The sequence below is a fragment of the Musa acuminata genome, chromosome BXJ3-10 (assembly GCF_036884655.1).
Source record: "Musa acuminata AAA Group cultivar baxijiao chromosome BXJ3-10, Cavendish_Baxijiao_AAA, whole genome shotgun sequence".
NCBI classification, from domain to species: domain Eukaryota; kingdom Viridiplantae; phylum Streptophyta; class Magnoliopsida; order Zingiberales; family Musaceae; genus Musa; species Musa acuminata.
Window position 1 is genome coordinate 25,529,048 of NC_088358.1, and position 19,678 is coordinate 25,548,725.

At 40.2% G+C, this 19,678-nt stretch overlaps 3 protein-coding genes and 1 pseudogene across 5 annotated transcripts; 3 read left to right on the forward strand and 1 right to left on the reverse strand.

The window, feature by feature from the left end:
* The first annotated feature begins 1,051 nt into the window (after positions 1–1,051).
* LOC135651527 (tropinone reductase homolog At5g06060-like) lies at positions 1,052–4,541 on the forward strand. Its single transcript, XM_065171637.1, has 5 exons — positions 1,052–1,266; positions 1,369–1,576; positions 1,650–1,866; positions 1,980–2,086; positions 4,124–4,541. The coding sequence occupies exons 1-5, from the start codon at positions 1,169–1,171 to the stop codon at positions 4,307–4,309; spliced, it is 816 nt and encodes a 271-aa protein (XP_065027709.1). The 5' UTR covers positions 1,052–1,168; the 3' UTR covers positions 4,310–4,541.
* Positions 4,542–5,653: 1,112 nt separating this feature from the next.
* Positions 5,654–10,893, forward strand: LOC104000900 (probable pectin methylesterase CGR2). 3 transcript variants are annotated; one of them, XM_009423053.3, is made up of 7 exons: positions 5,654–5,769; positions 6,171–6,333; positions 6,449–6,488; positions 6,660–6,701; positions 7,679–8,050; positions 9,260–9,315; positions 10,569–10,893. In XM_009423053.3, the coding sequence occupies exons 2-7, from the start codon at positions 6,208–6,210 to the stop codon at positions 10,713–10,715; spliced, it is 783 nt and encodes a 260-aa protein (XP_009421328.2). In that variant the 5' UTR covers positions 5,654–5,769; positions 6,171–6,207; the 3' UTR covers positions 10,716–10,893. The 3 variants fall into 3 exon arrangements, with proteins under 3 accessions (XP_009421328.2, XP_065027710.1, XP_018675443.2); XM_065171638.1 differs by having other exon boundaries at positions 5,678–5,800; XM_018819898.2 differs by lacking the exon at positions 5,654–5,769 and adding an exon at positions 5,836–5,973.
* Positions 10,894–10,954: 61 nt separating this feature from the next.
* On the forward strand, positions 10,955–12,382 carry LOC135651413 (wall-associated receptor kinase-like 20; annotated as a pseudogene).
* A 1,236-nt stretch (positions 12,383–13,618) lies between these two features.
* Positions 13,619–14,432, reverse strand: LOC135651528 (uncharacterized). The gene is made up of 2 exons (XM_065171639.1): positions 13,871–14,432; positions 13,619–13,774 (listed from the first exon to the last, which is right to left on the reverse strand). Exons 1-2 carry the CDS (start codon positions 14,415–14,417, stop codon positions 13,758–13,760), a joined length of 564 nt encoding a protein of 187 aa, XP_065027711.1. The 5' UTR covers positions 14,418–14,432; the 3' UTR covers positions 13,619–13,757.
* Positions 14,433–19,678: the final 5,246 nt, after the last annotated feature.

Below are 19,678 nucleotides of genomic sequence, written 5' to 3' on the forward strand. Positions count from 1 at the left end.
TCTTTCTACAGCTTCCTTCATCTTACCCGCAACGTCTACTTTCCACGTTAGCTAGGAGGAGGCATCATAAGAGACCTACACTTTTGACATAAAATCAATGGAGACTTTTGACATAAAATCAATCGAGCTAACTCATATGACATCTGTGTTAACAATCTATGAATGTATTATTTCTAGAGAAAGACAATGTAATGTATCATTAGTCAATGTGATACAATGCTAGGTTTTCAATTGTATCAGTGAGATTGTTTTTAAGATTGTAATACAATTTGACTCTATGAGAAATTGTGTTGTAGTAATTGCTTATCAATTGCGTTTTGATCGAATATTTCATTTTATAAGATGTTACTGTGTTTGTGCCCCCACTGTATTGTGTTATAAGTTATGATTTTATAGGGCTGCATTAGTTATGTTTTGATTATATTTCTCTATCTATCGTGACTCGATTCGATTATATTATTTTTACAATAAGTTGAAAGTACTTTCAACGAAAAAATATTATAACTTAATAAGAAAATACTGAGTTATCTCATAGTCATTTTAAATATTCTTCTTCAACAGCAAATCAAAGCTACTGCACTATGGTAGAAGCCACTGAATTATATGCATAAAAAAAATTGAATGGTGGATATATTAACCAATTACAGTATTTTTATCAAGAAAAATATTATAACTAGCTTTTTTAATGCTAATTTTGAATATTTTTTTCTTCAATAGTCTATTTGTAAATCAAAGCTATGCCAATCAATCTGCCAATGAATTACATGATTCAAAAAATTGACAAGTAAAAAATTTAATTAAAAAATAATTCTCTTATAATATTTTTATTAATATTATAAAACACTATAATTTAATGAAAAAAATACTTTAATTGGTCCATAGCACTGAGTGAGTTACAATGTTTTCATTAATATCACAAAAACATTCAAATTCAATAAGAAAAATAATATTATTTTTGGGCCAAATTTTTGGATAATGGCAGAGATTTTGGGTTCAATTTGATCTATTACTGGATATTATTTGTAGTTATCACAACCAAACGACTTCCTTAAAAAAAATTATTTTTTATTTTTTTTTAAATAAACTAAATCCTCGTTTATCGGGGCAGTAAACGCAACACGGCGAACGAGCGACCCGAGAGAGGGCGAGCAATACCCGCCGGTGACAGATGGGAGACGCGGCGGGCAGCAGCAGCGGCCATGCGACCACGAGATGGTCTCTCGGAGGAATGACGGCCCTCGTCACGGGCGGAACCAGAGGAATCGGGTCCGTTTCCTTCTCCATCCCTTCTTCCCATCCTCCTCCTAAATCTTCCTTTTTCCTTCCCCCTTCTTAACCCTTGGTCTCCTCGCATTCCAATTCCCAAAGGCACGCGGTGGTGGAGGAATTGGCGGGGCTGGGAGCGTCGGTGCACACCTGCTCCCGCAAAGAGGCCGACCTCACCGCGTGCTTGAGGAAATGGGCGGCCAAAGGGTTTAGCGTCACCGGCTCCGTCTGCGACCTCTCCTCCAGGGAGCAAAGAGATCAGTTGATCCGGGAAGTTTCTGTGACCTTCAACGGGAAGCTCAACATACTTGTACGTCCCGGCTTTGTCTCGCCGTTGCACCTAAGGAATCTACAACTAAACCGTGTTACCTAATTTTCTACAGGTAAACAATGTTGGGACAAATATAAGGAAGCCGACTGTTGAATATAGCGCCGAAGAGTACTCATTCCTCATGGCCACAAATCTGGAATCTGCTTACCATTTGTGCCAACTTGCTCATCCTCTTCTTAAAGCATCGGGAATGGGAAGCATCGTGTTCATTTCTTCTGTTGCTGGGGTGGTAGCTCTAAGTAGTGGTTCCATTTATGCAGCAGCCAAAGGTATTGGTTAGTGATGGCTGGTATTCATATGCATTGATTCCTTTTAGTAGAAGCGCAGCAAATTGTCATGGTTTTCATATATAAAACACTCGTTAACAAAGTGCTCCTTTCAGCTGCAATGAACCAAATGACGAAGAACTTGGCATGTGAGTGGGCCAAAGACAATATTAGAACCAACAGTGTTTCACCATGGTACATCAAGACTAAACTAGTGGAGCATGTATGTTCCTCATTGCCTATTCATTTGAAATTATGATACTTATTAAGTCGTGCGCTTCTGGAAATTTTGCATTTTTATTGTATAATTAATAGATGCATTGCATGGTGACAACACGCTTACACAGGGAATATTGACAATGTATAATTTACTTTAACTTGAGTGCTTTTGAGTGATTTCACATCGCCTAAAGTGCATTAAACTCCTCTCATGGGAAAATATTCACTAAGATTTATATGGCTATTTGCAACTAGCTACTGGAGAGACATTTTGCAGTTTTTAGCCGGGAGCACTTTGTCAAAGCTTAATGGCAGGAAAAAATTCATGTAACTAACTTTGCAGCATTACAGCCTGTTGTTGTTGTAAGTTGTAACTGGGAGCACTGCTTAACATGGAATTTGACTTGTAGGATAAGCCACATAGGTGAAATTTAAGAGTTTGCTAAGAGGATGGAAACAAGTGCTCCTATATTGTCAAATTTTAGAGTATAGTTTGTCGCATAGGTTCACTAGAGAGTTATGAGTTTCTAAAATGTTGAGGAAAATTGTGTCCATTGGCCAAGGAAATGAATGAAACAAAATACAAAAGGAACTGTCAGACTTCCAATAATATCAGAACAGAGAGAAGAAAATTAGAACAAAAGACACGAGTCAAGGTTTGAAAATTAGAACACAAGTAACAGGATCGACGATCCATTTCTTTGCAAAAGAATGATTTGAATCTGTCATAAATTCATAGATTGGTCATACAGTTACTTCAAAGGAATCACATTTTCTGTTGCTTACAACTAGATGAATGCTCATCTTTATGGTTATTTAAGGGTATTGCTTCTGATACTTCCATCTAAATCATTTTTGGCCTTCCCTTATATAGATAGCTATTAACTTCTAGAACTTCCTATTTACTCAACCCCTTTGCTTTTCTCTCTCTTTTTTTTTCATTTTTAATTTGACTTCCTATGCTCGAGTAATATTTTTCCAAGAATGGGACACAAGTTAAACAGCAAGGCTATCTTCTTTGGATATTTTTGAAGCATAACTTTGTCGCCATTTGTTTTGTGAATTAGTTAGGGAAATGTTCCTTTTTGGTATTTTACATTATAGTGTTCTAACTAAAATGAAGCAAACATAAATGCTTCTTTTTAACTTTTTTCAATAGATTAACGATTTCAAGCATTGCTGTTAAATCATGGAGCGATCAAGCCATGTTGTGGCTACGCTAAGTGAAAGTAGATTTTGCCAGAAACTCAATTGCATCTTTGATGACAATTTGATTGGATAAGTTGGGTATATAAGTTGTTAGAAAGCAGGAGCTAAAATTTTGGTTGCAAATCCATGCATTTTTTATTTGAATTAAGTTATCAGAAAAGAACTTGCATGCATGTTGGATTTAATACAGAATATACTCATATACTTTAGTTACTAAAGTAATATGCTTGATTCTTGTGGTTACTCTTTCTAATGTTTTTCTTGGTCTGACAATGGAAACAAATTAATCCTGTAATAGACGGTTTTTTGGTACTCGTTTTAGAATTGGGTTTCAACTAATAGGTTATGCAAATCTGGTGATGGAACATTAAGGGAGAGGAACAAAATAAACGTTCCTCATCTGTATAGCAAAAAATGTTCAATTTCTGTTTTCTTTATTGTAATGTTTTATTGGTATTATTGGATTAGAAAATAAGTACTGCATCAGATATTCATGAATTTATATCTTCGTGGCCAATGAAACTCTATCTCATGCAACTTGTTTAGGTTTTTTCAAATATTACCATTTGCAATTCTTTTGTCATACAGAGATGTAGTTATGACATGTAGTGAATGTACTTGGAGATCTAATGTGCCACTTACAGGACAAGAAATGGAGACTTCAAGACCGCATTTATGCTGCTTATTCCATAACAATTGTTTTGATGAATTCACTATTGCTGCTTAGTCGGGACATCACATTACTGTTGCTGTTGTATTGCCTATTATGCTCGAACCAAGATATCTTTCTTCACCTCCCTCCTAGGCTTCAATAACATCTCCTTTCTCACAGCTACTCAATGACAAAGATTCTCTGCAAAGGATAATTGATCGAACGCCCCTCGGCCGAGTCGGAGAGCCCGAAGAAGTGTCGTCGCTGGTCGGATATCTGTGCCTACCCGCTGCTTCTTACATAACTGGGCAGATAATTTCAGTCGATGGCGGAATGACTGTAAATGGCTTTTATCCAAGTGGGTAAAAATCAAGGTAGTGTTGGGCTTTGTTTACTTCTCAGCTTTTCTTTACTTAAATCTGCAAATGTCGAACTGCTTCGATCGTTTGAAGCGAGTAGCTCTAGTATCAAGATGAATTCATGTCTAAGTGCAAGACATGGTGCCGGTTTCTAACCTGCAATCCTTTGTAATAACTCTAGCTGGTTAGACATCTCCAGCAGCACTTGATGGCGAAGTAAACTCGAGTTATCTTTGTTCTGCTTCTGTTTTTTCAGTATAATTGTTTACATGCAGCTCGTACTAGCGTGAGACAATGGAATGGCATTAGAAACTGCTTAATGATTAAATTATTAGATATCATGTAGTCACTACCAAATATTTTATGACATTATAGCTTGTTGTCCTAACTTAAATACAGAGTTTAAATGGAATATGGACCATATAAACTTATTGATGAACTTGGTCGAGGAGTCAGCACGGCTCGATCCGATCTCGGATACGCAAGGTTGCTCACGCGGAGACTCGGGAAGCAGAAGTGCGCATCGAGTCGGGTTGAGTTATAAGCCTTGTTGCTTGCTTCTTCATCGCTAGCTCCTGCACATAGGTTAAGGTTGGGAGGAGAGTTTTCCGACTCGACCCCTTTTAGGTGAAATATGAGTGAGTTTAATGTGTGAAAAGTCTCATTAGCGTCGGCCAGGTGGTGGGTTTTTATACCTGCAAACGAGGGTCGATCGTATCCCGTATGTTAATGATCGCCGATCTCTTAAGTGGTCAGCCCATGGCTTTTGTGTGAACGTCAATCGACCTGTACGGATCGGCATTGAGCGACGTCGTCCCGAGCATTCCAAGGCGGCTCTGTACTCGACAGTACCGTTTTGAACCTTCCGAGATAGTTTCGTACCCAACGACATCGCTTGTACGACCTTGTACAGCTTGAGAGGATGGTTGCATCGTCTGAGTTCAAGGCATTGTTCCGATGTGGTCCGTCATATCGGTTTTGAAGTTCCACGTTGCTGTCGTAGCTGTGGAATGCTGCCAAAGGTGTGCTATCAAATTGTGCCCTATCAAGACTTAATAAGATTGTAAAATTGGATTCATATTAACAATTCAAATATATGACTTCAGTATTTCTTTACGACAACGACGATTACAATTGGTCATGGAAATATACGCTATTGGTAGAGTAAGAAGGTGGATTATATATATTGATCTTATATTGGATTGGCAAACACGTTTCAATCAAATACAAACATTTAAACCTTTCCGCCATAAACGTGCACTGAATGGATTTTGTGTTTTTGTTTTTTTTAATCGAGTCGAAGAATGGTAAATATTTTGGACGGCTCTTAATGGACTTGATCGATGGTTGGGATGAGTCAGGGCTCCTCACATTTATGCTGCCCAAACTCGCTCTTGTTATCGTGTGGAAAGCCAGAAAGCTACGAACAATCGTCGAGCTCGGCCTTGGCCTTGGCCTTTAGATCTGGTAAGGAAGGCTTCCGATTCCCCGTTTACAGGTCGCTTTATCTTCTTTCGATCCTCCCTAGGGTCTTGGTCGTCACTGCTCTTGGATCTGGTTTCTTTTGCTCGACGATCTCGCCCTGCGTTCCACACTTCACATTGTCGATTTCGATTGCTCGCTTGGCACATTGGATCCGCAGCGGATTTGGCTTCTTGCGATCGCGTTTAGGTTCTTGTCACCTCTGTGCAAGTCCATAGATCCTTCCCTTACTTCTGGGGATGGAATTGCTCTGCTTTGTGTTATTCTTTATTTATTTAGGGAATTTGCGCCTATAAATTTGGGCTTGTTCGATCTAAAAATGTGTGCTCCGCTCATGTTCTGCGAACTGTATGAGGTTGATCTGACGATTTCTTTTCCCATCATAGTTTTTGATCAGGCTTGCGGGATTGGAAGAACCGAAGTATGGCGTCGAGGCGAGCGATTAATCCATCTCGACGCGTGGCTGATAGCGGAAGCATTCCGCTCGTCAGCTCACTACATCAAAAGTCAAGGAATTCGCCCCTAGTATCTGTTGCATTGGTTATTCTGGTACGTCTTTTCTCATTTCAGCGTGTAATTGCTTTCTTAAGGAATATAGGTGCGCCATCCGCGGATGGGTGATGGAGAATTTAGAATCTGATGGGTTCCCTTTCTGAATTTTTAGGGTGCTTTTCTTCTCATTGGTTACTCATTTAGAGGCTCAGGTACGTGTGACTCTCCTATCAAATATTTGAGGGAGAATCAAGCATTTGATCCATTGTTAAGGAGAACCAATTGTCTATAGATATTTAATCTTTGGAGTCCTCTTATTTACTTTCATTTGTTGGCTAAACTATCATGATTGAACGAACTACTTTTCCTCCTTCGATGAACAGGTGGATTTGCTGGTAACAAGGAAGCTATAAATATTGGTCAAGGTATATAATCTTTTTTTTTTGTCATCTCTGTAGTCTTTCTTGAATTAAGGTAAATTTCTTGTCTGATTACATGGTTTTCTACGCTTATTCCTCTCAAGCTGGCCTAAGTTCACTTTTCATTTAAAATTTATATATGATTTGTTGATTTTGAGAAAAACTCCACGGGTTGTAAATATGGTACTTAGTTCCTTTTTTTTTTTTGTTTTAACATGTGTTTTACCTTTATGTCAAACTTTTTTAACCACATACTCTCTACTAAACTTCACAAGGTCAATCTCAGGGACATGCAAGAAGATTGTAAGTCGCAAATTAATATGCTTAGTTACATGAAGTTAAAACATTTGTCCCACAATTAAGTATTTGAGTGTGTTGTATATCACTGAACTATGGGTTTATCTCTCAAGCTTTGTTTGATTGATTTAGGATCAGCTATATTGCACGACAAAAAACTGAGAAGATTAGATCATTGAAGTCTAATCAAACATTAGTGTCATCAACACTCTAAAATTAGATTAAGATTTATCGTTAAAGCAAGTATAAAACAGCAGGCTTTGTTTCAAAATCTAAAATGCTAGCTCAAGCAAACAAGGGAATTCACCTGGAACTGTAGAGGATTTAGAAAAATGGCTATTTCACATTTTCTTTTATGGGATAGATGTTCATATCAAAACATAAATAAGCCAATGGAGCCTATAAACATGAACTGTAAGTTATCATGCATAACCGCACTGTTTGGTGAAAAAAATCCTGGTGAACTAAGATTTCTTCCTCCAATTTCCATATTTCATGGTCATTGTGTAGAAGTGGAACAATCATTAGTTAACTACCATGGTACTAATTACCAATGATATTTGTGATAGAATTTGTTGCATGTTGGTGTTTGATGCTATAGCTAATTTTACTTTGCCAAAGTATATGCACATCCATATTGTTTGCTCTTTCTCTTAAAGATCAACTTGTTTTTCTCACATCAACAGGTGTTTCCTGCACATCAGATGTTCTACAAGCTATACCTATTCTAAAGAAAGCTTATGGAGATAGCATGCGAAAGGTTTTGCATGTAGGTCCTGACTCTTGTGCAGTGGTTTCTAAACTGTTGAAAGAAGAAGATACTGAAGCATGGGGTGTGGAACCATATGATTTGGAAGATGCTGATAGCAGTTGCAAAAGCCTTGTGCGCAAAACCTTTGTGCGTGTAGCTGATATCAAGTTCCCACTACCATACAGGCCAAAATCATTCTCCCTTGTCATTGTCTCAGATTCGTTAGATTATTTATCTCCAAAGTACCTTAACAAGACCCTTCCAGACCTCGCAAGGGTTTCAGCAGATGGTCTTGTTATATTCACTGGTAATTCTTCATACCAAAGTAAAACCTTTGCATGGTGTAGCATAGTTTTTGAAGTTATTTTGCTGTAGAAAGCACATAATAATGAATCTTACTGGTTTTTCTTGCACAGAACTGAGATTTTTGGTTATAGTAAGATTTTGTTTTACGGACTTTGTCATGTGCTCAGTAAGGGTTAAGTCAGATCTGTAGTAACAGGGACATATGAATGTAAAGGTCCAAACTTTTAACTTTATTTTATTAGAATTCATAACTTTTTAGCTCATCCTTCGTTTACTTCTTATTTAAGTAAGCTTAATAAAATTTTATGGATCACTATCTTAATAAAATTGTTTGATCGCCATTGTTTCTTGCTATTTAGAAATCTATAGTCTAAAATGACACTGGTGATTGAATTTTTGCCTTTAATAATGTTCTATCCAATGGGAATTCAGATAAAGATATAATAGATGATTCAGAATATGTATTTGCTCATGTATGGTTTATCATTGGCATGAGCCCTAGTGTGTTCAGTTCTCTTCTGCTTATGATTTATTTTGTGCAGCACTAATTTAACTAATCATATTGAGAATAATGAGCTCTTCTTCAGTTCTTCCACATGTCATAGAAGATTTTCTACATGACCAATGGCTTAAAGGACCAAGAAAAAGGAACACACCTTTTTTGCATTTAACTTGAGCCATGGATCTAGCTGAAAATTGTTGTTAATGTTCCCAATATATATATTCTTGTTCTTATTCATGTGGTAATGTGAAGTTTTGTATGGCAGCACTCATTTAAATATACTGTTAAGACACTTTTAAGGTGACTTGCACATACTTATTAGTAATCATTAGATAGGGAATATTTATATGAACTTATGCCATAAAATAAGAAAAGACTGGACAGCAAGCATACTTTGAAGATACTGGTGCTCATTCTTTTTTAATTTAGTAATTATATGTTTCATTTTGAGTTTGATAGCAAATCTTGTTTCTGTGTTTTCAAGTGGAAAAGCTTGCTTATTCAAGTTTATGATTTTTTTTTTACTACAAGTTTATAAATTTTGTCTAGTATATTTTAGCCATATAATGTCAGAATTCTATATAAATTCTTATAGATTCTTATGGCTTAGGTAAATGTTAAACTATTTACAAAGCTGTGTGATCTCTGAAAGATCCTTTAGTATTTAAGTATCTTCATATTTCTCATCTCATCATATAAATTTTGTAGGTTATCCAGGTCAGCAGAGGGCCAAGGTTTCTGAGCTAGCAAAATTTGGAAGGCCGGTATGATCTGCAGTTAATATATATATGTTGCCATTATCATTTTGTAGGAATCTACAATTCACATGATGTGGTTTTCTTGGACTTACTGATGGTTGTTTATGCTTTCTATACTTCATGCATGTACTAACTTCACGTTTTATTTGTTTTTCTTTTCATTTTACCTTTTTTTTACCATCAACCATTTTCCCTTTGAAATGCATCATTAATTGGAGGTGGTGAAGAGTAAAGTTTTAAAAGGAATGACACTTGCTGGCCCTTGTTTGGTCATAGTTGTTTAAATATGTATACAAATGATTTTCTCTTTATCATGTCTTGACCCACTATTGGCTTTGTTTGAAGGCCAATTGTTCTACCATACAACTTACAGAGAAAGGATAGATTCTAATTTTGTATAATCTCTTATTGTTTAGTATGTGCATCTAAGTCTCAGGAGAGTCGACGATGACCAATAATACCAAGCCATAGTATTAAATTCTGTAGACTCTCTGGCTATTGCAATTGGGTTTTGTTGAGTAGCCACCATAGATTATATTTAAAGAGAAACTCGAGAAAGAGAAGATTTTATGCATATTTTGGTCATAGAGCTTTCCTCGGCCTTTCCAAGAGAGATCTAGTCATTGCAAAATAGCATATTTGTGGAAGAAGCTACAACTCATGTTGCCATCATTGAAGAAGCAGATGTGTAGAGGATATGTGCAAAGCTTGAGTGAAAAATTGAAAGATACACATGGTGGGAGATTGATCTCATTTTTGGGAAAGAAAGGTTGGCGGTCGACTGCTCCATTTTTCTCATGTGTCAATACCACTTAAGCAGATTCTAGAAAACCCCTGATTTGCCTGCATTTCCACTAGCATTTCACCTTTGTATCTGTAAAAATATTTTATCAAACTTAGGCTCACTCTTTGATCAACCTTAAATTTATTTCCCCTGCAAATATTTACACTGATTGTCCATTAGCATCCCGATACATTTATGACACCTAGAAAAATCATATTAGTTTACATCAAGTTCCTGACAAATATCTGATTGTTTCTCTCGTTAGCACCCATCACATTTTCATGTCTTCCAATCATTGGTGTTTATGGTCCAAAGCAACTGTCAGGTGATGGTTCAACATTTCTGCTTCTGTCACATAAAATATATGTTTGTAGTCATTCTAACATTAGATCAATTTGTTTAAGTGGCTAAATTTGGTCATTGTTCCATTGCAGTTTAAGATTATTACAATTCTGATACTTCACTTCATGGGCAGGCCAAATTAAGAAGTTCATCTTGGTGGGTACGATATTTCGTTCAGACTGGCTTGGAAGAGAACGAAACTGTTATGAAGAAGTTTGAGGAAGCTTCAAGCAAGAGTTCTTATAAACCAAGCTGCCAAATTTTTCACGTCAGCTCATAGAAAGCATCAAATTTTGGGAGGCCTCCTTTACTAGAACCGAATACTACGGTGTAGATCTCATTTGTTACAGACTGTTGCTGGCTATTAAATTTGGTTATGTTAATTGACACTACTTCCTCAAATTGTAGATCTTCTATTTTTGTTATAATTAAAATGATGGAATGCTATAATTGACTTATTCCTGATGTGTACAATTTACATGAAATCTCTTATGTTAAGTGTTATTGTGTCGGTTGACGATGCACAAAACATGCTACAAGAAAGGTTTTGTTTCAGTCCTACTCTTCTTTGTGTAGTAGATTTATTTCCCACACTATTGTAGCTTTCCCAATTCTGCTGATTTTTTTTTCTTAAGTTTTCTAACATCAATCTGGTTTTGAGGTTGGCACATTCGTCATGGAGCAACACACGTGGCAATTCCGTAGCCGGGCCCGGTAGGGAATTGCCACGTGTTTGTAACCAGATTGGGCTGGGCCCGGCCCGGTAGGAAGTCACCAGCAGCGACACCATCATGTTCCTCAACTGCACCTCCCGCATCCTCCTCTCCCCGCTCAAGTGCTCCTCCAACTGCCTCTGCCACGTCTACGCCCATCTGCTGCCCTTTCGTCGCGGGCGGCTCCTCCACCTCCTACTCCGTTCGATGCAGCACCTACCGGAGCTTCGTGAACGTGGACGCGGGGGGCACGCCGGTGGCGCGGTGGGGGACGTGTAGGTCGGATCCCGCCTCAAGCCGGGAGATCCGACGATGCTTCTGCGTCGATGGGCTGCGCTGCGACCCGTTTTGCGGCGCCTGCGTGAACAGTGAGTATATAGTTACTATGGTTTCCTCTGCCAATGCTTCACTGGTTATTTAGATGCTCGCTAAACCCCTTGTGTTCTGCGTTCGTACGTAGATGTTACGGTCTCAAGCAACAAATCCCACCAGGCGCCTTTGATTGCAGGTAACGCTCGTTCACGGCTGCCGCCCGCTCCTCTCCTGGCGCCGCCGCCTCGCCATCGCCCACCAGGCCGCCGAGGGCCGGGCCTACCTCCACTCCTGCGCCGTGCCGCCCGTCTACCACCGCGATGTCAAGTCCAGCAACATCCTGCTCGACGAGAAGCTCAACGCCAAGGTCTCCGACTTCGGTCTCTCCTGTCTCGCCGAGCCGGGACTCGGCCACGTCCCAACCTGCGCCCAGGGCAGCTACCTCGACCCGGAGTACTACCGCAACTACCAGCTGACGGACAAGAGCGACGTCTACAGCTACGGGGTGGCGCTGCTCACCTCCCAGAAGGCCATCGACTTCAACCGGGGCCCCGACGACATGAACCTGTCGGTCCACGTGCAGCGCAGGACGGGGCGCTCAAGGAGGCAGCGAGCCAGGTGGAGCTGGACACCATGAATGCTGCGGGATATCTGGCGATCGAATGCCTCGAGGAGAGGAGGCAGAACCGGCGGTCCATGAAGGAGGTGGCGGAGGAGACCGAGTACGTAACTGGCATTCTTGAGGCGGCCGACGTGGAGCGGCAGAACAGAGCCAGTTGATCTCTGATGCATCAGATTTGACGTGCAGCTCGAGCAGGTTATTAAGATCAAAGAATCGGTCAGTACTTTATGTCCTTTACCGAATGTGTTACATCTACATACAGTTTGCCATCGATTCAGTCGTTTTCTCGTGTTGATTGCATCTCCTTTTTTGCCTTTGGATGGAATACCATTTACGATTCGCAATAGCCTATGAAGCATTGCAAGGAAAGAAACTACCATTACAGACAGGCTCTTTAAGATACATGCTCAAACATTACAAGAGAAGCTCGCCAGTCCATTGGCACCTAATATTCGAGCTTCTGAGACAGAGTGACATACATGATTAGAACCAAATTACAAGCTCCGGTGCATACAGTGGTGCTGGCGTCTGCGCTAACTGGTGGTCGACAAACCTGAGGTACTAGGTGGCGGCTATCCATGTTTGGGTGATCGGTGCATCTGTATTGCCGGAACCGGTTGATGATCAGGGGGTCTAGGCGCGCGTCTGTGGTTCTGGCGGTGGGCAACCATGATGAGGAGGTCGTCTGTTGCGGCAATGCGGGTGGTGCCAGTGATGATGTGGTTCTTCTTCATGAGTTGGTTTCGCGTGAGAGTGTGGTGGAGGTTGGCCGTATTGTGGTGGCTGTGGTTTGTGATGAGTGGGCGGCGCATATCCACGACGAGGCGGAGGAGGTAGCTGCCCGTATGGTCGAGGAGGGTATTTATAACGAGGCGGCGCTTTCTTCGGTGAGACTTGTGGCTCTCGATAAGGTGGTGGTCGTCTTTCATGGGGCAGTGGCCGGTGGCTCCACTGCTGCGGCAGAGGTAATTGTGGTGTGGCGTCGTGGGGTTCCTCTGCACTACTACTACCAAGGGACAGGGTGGTTTCCCATAGAACTCCTACCAGTGCTGCTAATAAGCAGAAGCATAAAGCTTCTCTTATATCGACCTTCCTCCTCATCTTGCCTGTCCTCCCCCCTCTCAACGTGATGGTGTCGTTACAGCAGCTCGTGCTACTAAAACCTCCGCTACAGTTGCACTCCGAGGAAGACAGCTGACGCATAAAATGAAGTAAGCCACGCCTTCGTCTCTATCCTATGGACTTGTCGCTGCAGACGGATAGCTGTAACGCATGCAAAGAGCAGAGAGAGGTGGCACCTACGACGGTGGCCACGAATGGGATGCAGCTCTCTCCACACACAACGCATGCCCAATCTCTCTGCTCCAGTATTGCCGTGTGTGGCGCTCGATTGCCGACATGGTGTGGGTGGCTCACATCGATCAGAGAGACTGTTAACACCCTAATTGAGTCTCTCACATCGAAATTAAACTAAAATCGAATACTCCTAAGACTGTTTTCACTCCCAATTCCAGCTATTGTAGTTTACTATGAGAGTTCATTGAACAGAGTCGACATCTTATTGCATTTCATATGATTCATCAACAAGCACTCACGAGCTACAAATCACACCAGCTTGCAGTTCGAATTCCACTCCTTGGGATCGCTAAGCTCTTTCTCTCCACTTCTGCCCTCCTCACGGCAACGTGTAATCTGCAGCAAATTCCCATACCAAATCGTTAGCAGAGCTGCACCAATAGAACAGACCGAAGAAAGATACACTCTCTCTCTATCTCTCCACCGACTGACCTCCACATTTGTAGCCCACCGGCCTGTCCGCGAGGTTGCAGCGCTTGGGGATGGTAACGGCGATCTCGGGCTTGACGCCGGCATTCTTCGACGTGGTCGACAGCATGATAGCGCAGAGGCAGATCGGGTTACGGCCGAATCTCTGCACCGCCGCGCAGCACCTACCCGGCACCACCACCTTGGCGTCCCTTGTCGCCGCCCCGCACGGAGTCACCACCTGGAACGCCACCCTATCCACGGGCACCCGGCCGCACTCCCCCGCGCCGTCGGCCCTCTCCATCCCCGCGATGCCCGCCACCGCCAGCAACGCGAGGAGGCAGAGACGTTTCATCGCGGTGTCCATCTCTTCGTGCTCTCCTCCACGCACCACGGCCAGCCGGTGCAGGGCTTTATATGGAAAGCGAAGCTCGCAGTGGAGAGCTGCCCAATGCACCGAGCGCAAGTGGAGGCCGCCATTACAGCATTGAACGTACAAGAAATGACCTGGAAACTTAGCGGACGCTTCACGCTTGGAACGTCCAGTCCCATCCTTAGACTTCAGACTCATCGAGGCTACAGAGGTCAGTCAACCTTCCCTACATCATATTCCAAACTGGGAACGGTAAAGCATCACTTTCTTCTCCGTTTCATGGAACCTCGCGTTTCGTGATCGGAGAGGTTTGTATGATTGCGTTCCTTTGCCTACGTAGGATTTGTGCTATCATCAACCCATTGCTATCGATCAGCTGTGCTTATTAAAGGTTTGAAGAGAGAAACTACAAAGGGATGAAAACACTTTTGAGTAATTGAGAACGTTGAATTTTATGAATTTTTAATTTAATTTAATTTATTAATGTATATAATTTTCTATAAAAAAATTCAGCTATATGAATAATATTTTATTTATATCTTAAAATATTTTTTTATTAAATCATTATAGAAAGCTCATTAGGCTATAATTAATGCAAAATTTTTATTTTTTATGTTATGACTAATTTGAACGATTTCGTTAAAAATAGATAATTCTTCGAGCAAATATTCTTTCCGAATAGGATTGATCTAAACATATCATCACGTCATCTTAATCAAATTTTCTTTTAATTCGAAGACTTCTTCCTCTCACGTATTGAAAGTCAAAAAGGAACGGAAGCTTCAACGACAAAACGGAGGATGGAAAGCAAAATTAAAAGACCCAAAAATGATGTGGAAAACGATAAAAAATGAAGATGGAAAATTAGTCTCGTGTGGGTCGACGTCAAAGTCTCGATCGAAGGGATGCAAATTGCGAGAGGTGGGTTCACGTCAAGTCCCAATAGGATGGGTGGGTTCACATCACATCAACGTTTTAATGTTCATTCACATCACATCACATATATCATGGAATTGTGCGCTTCACACCTTTCGACGACGATATCATTTCCATGGGATTATATTTCAACCCATTCGGAGGAAGATTTCTGACGCGGAACGTTCTTACTCATTGAAATCCTGAAATGAAGATTAGGATCACTGATATTTCATCTAATAAAGATTAGAATATTTCAATGCAGAGTTAGAAAAGAATATATGAGAATTTTGGAATGAGAGCATTATATACAACACCTCGGGGAGACGATGAGCTTTATATCAAAACATGTCTATGAGGGATCTAAGCAGAGAAAATATTATCGATAAATATGATCAAAATTATTGTTAGAGTTCTTCGAACGTGTTATTAGTAAAATTTTGAGTTCCAATTAGACCTTCATAAGGTCAATTTATCATTAATTGAAACTCGTGATTATTGAGATGTTTCATTAAGATGATATATTACCACACCATAAATTTTCCGTGGCATTCAATGACACATCGTATAAAATATCATGCTATCAAAATATCTCAAATTGGGTTATGAGGATTGCAATCAATTTTGTATAGTGAGTTTACAAGACATCCAAGGAATAAAATCGTATGAGAACAATCCAAAAATAATAATTCCTTGTGGTTCGTATGCCTATGCCAACGAGGATAAATGATGACTCATGAATCTTTAAAATTTTAAACTAAAAAAAAATATTTATATATTATATAGTTTTCCTCTCTCTCTCTCTCTCTCTCAATGTATCTCAATCAAATTCTTCATCAGGCGAACCCCAGGTTGAGTCATCATGCAAAATATGTAGATCTCCTCATGCCAAACTCCAAGTTGAGTAGTCATGCCAAAACTCTCATGTAGTTGGAATGTGCATGTGAACATGCAAGATATTTTATAGTTCCTTCTTCTTGGATCTTCTCCTTGTGCAGCCGTAATGGGACGCACCCATTATAAGCTTACTCTTCCGACGACAACTTAGGGAAAGTTTGCCGCATGAAACATGCTGTCAGTACAATGTTGTTTACATAATGCCTCTGGGTGATTAATTTCATGCAATTGATACATGCTTTTGGAACTATAATTCTAAGCAGGTTCGGATCACGTCGGACTGATCAAGATATGAATAATTTCTTCCCACGATAGATATATTAAAAAAAAATAAAAACTAAGTATGTGTTTACAAATCCATTTCTCGGAGAAAGCCAACTGCTTTTATTCTCAACAGCTTCTTAAAAGAATTTTCTTCGTTGCTTTGAGATATATTTCTAGATCGATAGACATAGATGGCTGATTCGAGCAAAGCTTATTAGGTTCATGTCTCTTGATTTATCGTGATGTCAACCAAGCGTTGTTGCTTCTTTGTGCGAAGGTTTCTCCAACAATCCTCATGAAGATATTTTTATATAATTTGAGAGAATGTGGTAGAAAAGTTTAATATTTGAGTTGAAATAGGTGAATGTTGATCTCCTATCAATATCATATGGGATAGTCTTTATAACACATAGTTGAAGAGAGATTCCATGTATCGTTTATAGGTTACTATATGTAACAACAAGATGATTTACGATGGGATAATGACACCGGCTAGCTATGAAAGTGTCGTCTTACAAGAGGGACAATATCTTTCGTACAAAATGGTAGCTCATGTCATGAACATAAATTTGACAAGAAATGCATACCACGTTTGGCTCATAGCCGGTTCTATTGTCATATCATGATATATCGTTCTTTCTCTTGAGTTGAGATGAGAGTATTGGCATGCCAGGTAATATAATATTTTAGCGTTAGAAGAGAGTATTGTTTAGGAGAGCAAAGGATGAGAAAAAAAAAGGATAAAGTATAATTGTTGATAGGGAAGGAAGTTGTTGTCATTTTGCTCAGTCCGACGTGATCCGAACTCAAATATGTAAGGTTACTTGAGGTATATCTAAGATGAAAACAATGAGTTTCTGATGTATCACCTATATGAAGATCGAGATTAAAAGAGATTTTCCGATTATATCTTTCGGATACTCAAGTTAGTAACTCAAGGTATATTAGTGTGAACGAAAATGATAAAAAAAGGTAACTTCCTTCTTCATTGTGTTGATGACAAGCTTTATATATAGCTGTAAAAGGATAAAATATTTTATGAAATATTCTATGAGGAGACAATATTTAACTACTTATAATAAACTACTCTTGGCCTCTTGTCCACATGAGCGATTAGGGGGGATAATTTATAATCACTTACATTGCCTACGTGAGTAAACGGGTGAACGATGATCTCTGTCCTCTCCTTCCACCTCAGATATCATGTGATGGTCATGTTTTCGATGAAGATAGATTGACGTTGTAATCTCTATCATTTTGTTATTCCTTACATTGGTTGTGATATTTCTTATACCCAATTTATGATTGGACTAACATTTTTAACAAAAAAAAAGAAAAAAATTAGCGGATACAATGATATAAAAGCATAATCTATTAAAAAGTTGGTTGCTTTTTTATGTTCTTAAACAATTCATTTTTACAAAAGAGATAAATATTCTTCGTCACGGATACTGACGCGGTTGAGTTACGACCAAAACAATTGCGGTAGGTATGTCGACATCGTTGCGTTCCTCATGGCAGTCACTTGCAGGCACCTCAAGGTTCTCCTCCCTATTCTGTTCTTACCCATCCCAACCTTCACTTGTTTATGCGAATCCATTGGAGTGATGCATCATCATCCTGTGTGCACCAAAACCTGCATGTGATTTCCTCTGCTCCATCTTTATAAAAGAAGTCTTCGTGTGTGTAAACTATTTGCTGTCATATCTGCTATGTCATCATCCATTCGATACAGATCTTTTCATTGAACATGTTCAGATGTGATTACATCTTCCGAGGAGGCCACCTCGAAGCAGAGGCTCGTAAAGAAGTCCAAAGATAACTATTTGGATCTGCGATTCTTACTGTATGAGATTGAGTTTGACTCCTTTTGTTCTTGAAGGACAAGAAGAGCTGTTAATAATGGCGTTTGATCTCTTCGATTCCAATATCCAACATCTGTTTGATGAATTGAGACTCTGCTTTCATTAGGAAAAGTATGGAGCCGAGGGAATACCTGACTAACTATTCGAGCACTTCTACAATGGTCATTACGGGATTTACTCAGTACACTCCCCCTCGTCGGATGGCCGAGTCACGGGAGAAGACACACAACTGCCACTATGCACCTGCGATGCCTATTCCTTCAACAACATAGTCTGCCCGACCACCGTACGCTCGGTGGGGAGACAGCGCCCGGAGCTGCCACTGCCACCTTCTCTGCGGAGAGAACGCACATGGCGCCTGACGCACACCACCTGCTCCCTTGCAGGCGTGCCGTGTCTCGTCCTCCTCTCCACTGTTCCTTCTTCTCCGAGAGAATCCTTCGGCGTTTCGTTATCCGAGGGAGACGTTGACGATTCAAACACGCAGACCGCGGAGGTCAACGAGGAAAAAAGTCTTAGACGCGTTCTTCCGAAGGTACTGATAATAAATAAATGACAGCCTTCTTCCTCCGCCGTTGCAGCCTCGCCCGCTGCAGGTAGTCGTCTAACGGCAGCAGCAGGCCGCAGCCTCTCCTCGCCCGCGTGTGAGAGAGAGAAGAGAAAGAGACGCCCGCTACTGACATCACGCTTCAAGAAGTAAGCGAAGCGAGAGGGAAGAGTGGAGCCAACCGGCGGCTCTGCACGTCCATAACGCAAATAAATATTATAAATAAATAAATTAATACATATATTTTTTAAAATCAACATAAATATGAGTGAATTCTAAAAAAAAAAAAAAAATCAAAGTTTTAGAATTTTTCACACTGCGTCAATCATACACATTGTCAACTCAATTAGCTTGACATTATACATTCCCTTACGAGTATATGTGAAGTTGATAATAATACATTCATCAAATCTTTATAAGTCAATCTTAATATTGACAACTTTCGATATGAGACTAATAAGGGGTGTTACATCTTTAATTTGAAAAGATAATTTTACTCTTATCATTTTAAAAAATTCCTACCAAATACTATTTGCTCCTCTAGTTGCGCTAATCCTAGAAATATCCTCGTCTTACCCTCCTTCCAATCTTTATTGTTGTCATTGATCGTGAGAGTAAGCTACACCCTTCCTTCTCACCCATAGTTTGTCGACGAGAGGAGGGTAAGACTCTAATTGTCGTTGGATCCTCAACCCTTCACTATCATCATTGGTCGCGAAAGTATTGTATAGTGGCATGTATGCTCTTACTCACGTGATGCGGTCGCTTACTCCCTTTGCTCACGTGAGGGTGCTGTGGGCTATTACTGGTTGTGAATATGCTATGCAACACCTTTACTTATGTAAGGGCAATGAGGATCGCTTTGTCACTAGTCGAGTAAGGTATAGAAGGGGCCATTATGCCTTCATCATTAGATGGGTTTGATCGAGAAGGTTGATGACATGATTAGGGGTTGGGCAGAGGACTGTGAT

What these genes read in the sequence shown, in the direction of transcription:
- LOC135651527 (XM_065171637.1), top strand. Translation starts at nt 1,169, where the DNA reads ATGGGAGACGCGGCGGGCAGCAGCAGCGGCCATGCGACCACGAGATGG. An exon ending in CATTTATGCAGCAGCCAAAG is followed by an intron (nt 1,867 to 1,979) that starts GTATTGGTTAGT and finishes TGCTCCTTTCAG; the next exon opens with CTGCAATGAACCAAATGACG. An exon ending in AGACTAAACTAGTGGAGCAT is followed by an intron (nt 2,087 to 4,123) that starts GTATGTTCCTCA and finishes CCTTTCTCACAG; the next exon opens with CTACTCAATGACAAAGATTC.
- LOC104000900 (XM_009423053.3), top strand. Translation starts at nt 6,208, where the DNA reads ATGGCGTCGAGGCGAGCGATTAATCCATCTCGACGCGTGGCTGATAGC. An exon ending in TGGTCTTGTTATATTCACTG is followed by an intron (nt 8,051 to 9,259) that starts GTAATTCTTCAT and finishes TAAATTTTGTAG; the next exon opens with GTTATCCAGGTCAGCAGAGG. An exon ending in TAGCAAAATTTGGAAGGCCG is followed by an intron (nt 9,316 to 10,568) that starts GTATGATCTGCA and finishes CTTCATGGGCAG; the next exon opens with GCCAAATTAAGAAGTTCATC.
- LOC135651528 (XM_065171639.1), bottom strand. Translation starts at nt 14,417, where the DNA reads ATGAGTCTGAAGTCTAAGGATGGGACTGGACGTTCCAAGCGTGAAGCG.